Source organism: Helianthus annuus, chromosome 17, assembly GCF_002127325.2.
Source record: "Helianthus annuus cultivar XRQ/B chromosome 17, HanXRQr2.0-SUNRISE, whole genome shotgun sequence".
In the NCBI taxonomy this organism is placed as follows: Eukaryota; Viridiplantae; Streptophyta; class Magnoliopsida; order Asterales; family Asteraceae; genus Helianthus; species Helianthus annuus.
In genome coordinates this window covers 37,613,798-37,620,349 of record NC_035449.2, presented here as the reverse complement: position 1 = coordinate 37,620,349, position 6,552 = coordinate 37,613,798, and the positions used below count along the sequence as shown (strand labels likewise).

Genomic DNA, 6,552 nt, shown 5'->3' with positions numbered 1-6,552 from the left:
AAGATGCTTCCAGGAGGTTGTCAAGTGTTTTCGTTCGACGATTCCATTCTTGGTTGGCTGGTTTGGCTATTGTTCCTGTAACTCGAATCCTAGCCCGGTATATCCCATTTTAGTTTTACACCATTGTGAACCTTATGCCTTTTTTACTCTTTGATCGAGGTTCTCGGCGTTGAAAAACTTCGTAAACTAAATCACACGTGTATATGTAGACATTTAAGAGATATACAGTTAAGAAAATCAAGAGCAATGGTGATATGTATGTGGATTAGACACCAAAAATAAACACTCAAAAAATGGCTACAATTTAATGAATGTGTTTAGTGACGGCATCAGATTCCCAATTGATGGAGAAATGTCTGGTGGGAAGAAAAGCTGCTTCCAGAAGGTTGTCAAGTGTTTTCGCTCGAGGATTCCATTCTTGGGTGGTTGGTTTAGCCCTTGTTCCTGTAACTCGAATCCTAGCCCGGTATATCCCCTTTTAGTTTTACCCCATTGTGAACCTTACGCTTTTTTACTCTCTGATCGAGGTTCTCGGCATTGAAAAATCTTCGTAAACTAAATCACACGTGTATATGTAGACATTTAAGAGATATACGGTTAAGAAAATCAAGAGCAATGGTGATATGTATGTGGATTAAACACCAAAAAATAAACACTCAAAAAATGGCTACAATTTAATGAATGTGTTTAGTGACGGCATCAGATTCCTAATTGATGGAGAAATGTCTGGTGGGAAGAAAAGCTGCTTCCAGGAGGTTGTCAAGTGTTTTCGCTCGAGGATTCCATTCTTGGGTGGTTGGTTTAGCCCTTGTTCCTGTAACTCGAATCCTAGCCCGGTATATCCCCTTTTAGTTTTACCCCATTGTGAACCTTACGCTTTTTTACTCTCTGATCGAGGTTCTCGGCATTGAAAAATCTTCGTAAACTAAATCACACGTGTATATGTTGACATTTAAGAGATATACTGTCAAGAAAATTATGAGCAATGGTGATATATATATACATATATATATATATATATATATAGGGGAAGGTTCATTTGAGAAGAAAATCTATGTGAGAAGAAAAAGAACAAAGGGTACAATTGTAAAAAATTAAATACTTTTCCACTTATCTCATTTATTATCATATTTGACTAATTAATTAGTTATAATTAGTCATAAAAACTACCATCATTCACACTATTTTTTTTTACTACACACATCAAAAAGTTACCCTACACCTTTCGAAATTTACCCTACACATGTTGAAATTTATCCTACACAACCCGTAATTTATCATATACACATTGTAATTTATCCTACACTCTAAATTATTTTATTTTATTATTTTTGAAAAAAATATATATTTTGAAGATAAGTTACAAATTTTAATGTAGTTAGCTATTAAAGATGAATACTACTAATTAATGATCTTTGTAGGTTTACCATATTACCCTTATAGTAAAATTGAATACTTACTTATAATAAATGAAGTAAAATAAAGCATTCTTATTGGGTTACATTTATTCTTTTTTCTTCTTCCAAAAAGTTTCTTCTCATTTGAACTCTCCAATATATATATATATGCAGATCAGACACCAAAAAATAAGCACTCAAAAAATGGCTACAATTTAAGGATTGTGTTTAGTGACGGCATCAGATTCCTAATTGATGGAGAAAGGTCTGGTGGCAAGAAAGGCTGCTTCTAGGAGGTTGTCAAGTGTTTTCGCTCGACGATTTCATTCTTGGGTGGTTGGTTTGGCCCTTGTTCCTGTAACTCGAATCCTAGCCAGGTAGATCCCATTTTAGTTTTACACCATTGTGAACCTTACGCCTTTTTTACTCTCTGATCGAGGTTCTCGTCATTGAAAAATCTTCGTAAACTAAATCACACGTGTATATGTTGACATTTAAGAGATATACAGTCAAAAAATCAAGAGCAATGGTGATATATATGCGGATTAGACACCAAAAAATAAACACTCAAAAAATGGCTACAATTTAAGGAATGTGTTTAGTGACGGCATCAGATTCCTAATTGATGGAGAAAGGTCTGGTGGCAAGAAAAGCTGCTTCCAGGAGGTTGTCAAGTGTTTTCGCTCGACAATTCCATTCTTGGGTGTTTGGTTTGGCCCTTGTTCCTGTAACTCGAATCCTAGCCCGGTATATCCCATTTTAGTTTTACACCAGGCCGGGGCGGACCCAATAAAGGCCTAGTGGGCTAATGAACTCCCACTCAGTATCAGCCTAATTCTAAAATTTGGGCCCTTTACAGCTCTCTTAAAAGCCCCCATGAAGCCCAATCCCAATCTATTATCCCTTAACCCAGCAGTGTGAAGAAACCGACCTAAGGAAACCTAACTGCATTTAGCAATGCAGATTTTGTTTGCTTTTTATTAGTTCGTGGGCATACAGAGCTTTGTTTTTAAAATCACATATGCGACGTGTTCGTTATTAAAAAAATACTAAAAAGGTTATTTATAGATAGTATTTTAAGTCCATTCATAAAATAATATTTTAACTTGTTAACTTTTAAAAGGTAAAATATAAGATGTTCTTATCAACTCTAGTTAGATTTGTTCGATCGATAGTCTAATATGTTCAAATACTCAACCCTTTGCTCAAATGATGGTAAGATTTGTTTGATCAGATTTGTAAAATTTGACCCATTGCAATCACGGTCCAACTTGTTCAAATATCGGTCTAACTATATAAGGCGTTGCATCAAACCACATCATGTGATACGCACATCATGGAATCGCATCGTGTGATGCAATCTCGTCACTCCATCATGTCATGCGCGCATTATGCACATGCATTTTAAAACCAAGACGATGAGAACTAGTTATGTAGAATAGAATTATAGGGTTAAGCTATTATACAAATGAGTCGTAACATACAAATTGGCTTAACGTGAGAAGTAAAGGAGAGATTGTTTTTGAATGTTTTTTCCCATCTTATTAATCATGTATTATTCATGAATTATTGTGGTTGATTCACAAAGAAAATCATTTATTTATGTTTAGAGTAAATTACAAAAATTGTCCTTTATGTATGTCACTTATTGCAAATTGTATCCTTTGTCTTCAATAATTACAGAAAACGTACTCAATGTTTGCAAACCCTTGCAAGTTATGTCCTTTAGCCCTAACTCAGTTAATTTTTTGTGGTTAAATCTGACAAAATGGACCCCACATGAGGGTATTTTGGTCATTTTACTCTCATGTGGGGTCCATTTGGTCAGATTTAACCACAAAATTAACTGAGTTATGGCTAAAGGACATAACTTGCAAGGGTCTGCAAACATCGAGTACGTTTTCTGTAATTATTGAAGACAAAGGACACAGTTTGCAATAAGTGACATACATAAATGACGATTTTTGTAATTTACTCTTATGTTTATATGATGTGTCCATGGGCATTTAAAAGGGGATGCATTGCTTTAGAGTCTTAGACCACACGATGTGGAAGGGCTTGAGATGGGGCATTATGCGACACGTGGACCACGCGTCAGAACGGGGCGTGGTGTTAAAACAGCCGATGTGGCCTGGGGCTTGGAAACGTGGCGTTTTTTGACATGTGTCACACACCTTTTGCATTATTTTATAATTAAAATTATATAAAATATATTAAAAACTTATAAAAATATTACTAGTAATTAAACAAATATATAGCACTAAAATAAAAAAAAAAACATTACATAAAGAAAAATACGAAACTAAAAAACACATAATTTAAATAAAAAAATCTAATGATTTCCCACGCCGAATGGAGCTTGAATTCACGGTGGTGCTCGTGCCTAAAGTTGATAAGAGCCACTTGAATGATGTCGTCCTCCCCGAGGTCACCACCCTCGTGCTCCACGGCGGTGTGGATCGTCTTGAATCTTTTGCAATCAAGACGGATCGTTTTAAAATGGTTGAGAGTTTGTATAAATTTGGGTGAACTGGTGGAGTTTGTAAAAAAAATGAAGTGGGTTGTATTTATAGTCTAAAATTTGAATTTTTTAAAAAGTTAAGTTTTTAAAAATTTTTAAAGTTAATCGTTGGGGTTAAATGGCTAACATCCACGTCCATTAACCACGTGCCACGTCGACGCTAAAAACTCTTCCACGCTGGTGGAGATTCCCCCGCCTAATCAATAACGCCATGAACGGTGTGAACGGCCGGCGTTGAGAAACAACAACGTCATTTTTAAACGCCCACACCGTGTGATGTTAGTTAATCCGTGATCCTATAACTGACCGCCCCTCCTTGCCTAATACTACAGACCGAATTTCATATTACATTTTTAGGCAAAAGATCAAATACAAATAATCTTAAGATACTAAACATACAGATTGAAGGAAAACCCAAAAAGACAAGGTGGCATTTTTGTAATTACCACCAACTATCAAAGTTACAACCAAAAATACCTAAAAAAACACAATTTTTTTTTAAACATTTTTTATTAAAAAATCGCTACATTTCGTTAGAAAAAAATTTTTTTTTTTTGCTGCTACTAAAAGTAGCGATTTTTTAATAAAAAAATGTTAAAAAAAATACAATAAAATAATTTGTGTGTTTTTTTTTATTTTTTTAGATTTTTTTAGGTTTTTTGGGGGTTTAGTTTTTAGCATTTTAGCTTGGGGGGGGGGGTTAGGTTTTTTTAGGTTTTTGGGGGTGGGGGGGTGGGGGGGTTTTAGGTTTTTTTAGGTTTTTTTTTTGGGGGGGGGGGGAGGGGGGTAGGTTTTTTTTAGGTTTTTTAGGGGGGGGGGTGTTTAGGTTTTTTTTGGGGGTGGGGGGAGTGGTTAGGTTTTTTAGGTATATTTGTAGAGTAACTTTGATAGTTATTGATAATTACAAAAATGCCACCTTGTCTTTTTGAGTTTTCCTTCAATTTGTATGTTTAGTATGTTAAGATTATTTGTACAAGAACTTTACCCTACATTTTTAAACCATAAAGTTAAATGATGTTAACAAAACAAAAAATATCTTGCATGATCATAATTTTCAATCCATCACTCCTTTGGCCATCTAATTCACAAAGGGTGTTTAAGTAATGCTTCGAAGTTAGAAATTAATAAACAAAATATATAATTATAACAGTAACACATGCATCTGAAAATTAATTTTCTTGTAACAAAGGGGGGCATACTGAGGTAAAACAAAACAAAAAAAAAGTGATCATCTTATCATGACATATCCATATCCACCTCTAGGTTTATTTATCAGCATCATCTGCTGGAGCAGTGGTGCTCGTTGTGGTGGTGGTTTCGCTGGTCTGGTTGCCGGAAGCGTCGGTTTTGGTGACTGTGGTGGAGTGGGTTGTTTCATATTTATGGAGGTAACCCTCTGCTTGGTCCGCAAGCTTCCCTATCCCTTGTGTCTCATCTATGACTCCATAAGCAGCCGCGGCGTCTAGAACGTCTGCGGCTGCACCAGCTATCTTGCCCATGTCGGTCTCCTGGCCCATGACCGCATCCGACATCACCTTGGCGCTGGCCATAAGCTCAGAATTGGATGGTTTAGGGCTGTTCTTGTCATCGTCGTTGTCCGCCATTATTATAGGATTTTGATTTGTGATAAAATTTTGATAAAAAAACTGAGGATGGATAAATAGTGGATATATGGAAGTATTTGACGTTGGTGGTAGAATGCGTGAATGGACAATAACTTAAAGAAAATGAATGGTGATCATATTGTTACCAAAAATGGAACTTGTATTCCTTGAAACTCTCGGGATTAAAGAAGTGGGAATATATTTTATTTATTTTTTATTTTTTTAGCGGCTAATTTCCTTTTTAATTTTGCGGTGCTTGAACCTAAAACCTCCCTCTTTCCAGCCGATGTGTTTAAAAGTTTTGTCTCCCCTTTTTATATTAATTACTTAATTATTGTATCTTAATATTTTAACAATTATTTTTTTATATTAGATATTAGATTAGATGTTACATGGATCCATTGAGATGGAGATATGGATCGTAATAGCAGCTGGGGAGATGAACGAGTAACACTTTGTCTTCTACGTTTATGAGGAGATGAACTAGCAACATTTTGTCTTCTACGTTTCATCTTGAAGGTTGTTATTGTGGTATATGTATTCTGTGTAACATTTTTGTTACATAATGTGTAACAATTTGTTAGGATTTTTTTAGTAACTATAATACTATATATAACAAATTAATAATTTTTAAGGTTGTTATATCCATTCCCTTAGTGATATTTTGCAAATTTCAGTAAGCTTAAAATTTGAGTTCAAGTTTCTAAAAAATCATTATACTTGATCGACTGTGAAATTTTCAGTTTATCTATGTTAATTAAAAAAAGAACAGCTTAACAAAAAAAAGTGCATTGTTCTTTTATCTAGCTAGAATTGTATAAACCTGCATATGTTACTTCTTTTAAACACAAATGATAGATAGTGCTTGTAATCTAATTGATTAATTGATGTTGATAACTTTTGGTGTCATCAAAGTTTTATAGTCAACTACGACTATAATTGAGACCAAAGAGATATCTAAATTAACTTCGTTATGAGTTAGGAAGGTGTCAAGTGCATGCATGTTCAAGACTAATCTGATTTTCAACAC

General features: G+C 34.7%; 1 protein-coding gene across 1 annotated transcript; it reads right to left on the bottom strand.

The window, feature by feature from the left end:
* Positions 1-5,183: 5,183 nt before the first annotated feature.
* Positions 5,184-5,522, bottom strand: LOC110893348 (nodulin-related protein 1-like). The gene has a single exon (XM_022140459.1). The coding sequence runs from the start codon at positions 5,520-5,522 to the stop codon at positions 5,184-5,186; it is 339 nt and encodes a 112-aa protein (XP_021996151.1).
* Positions 5,523-6,552: the final 1,030 nt, after the last annotated feature.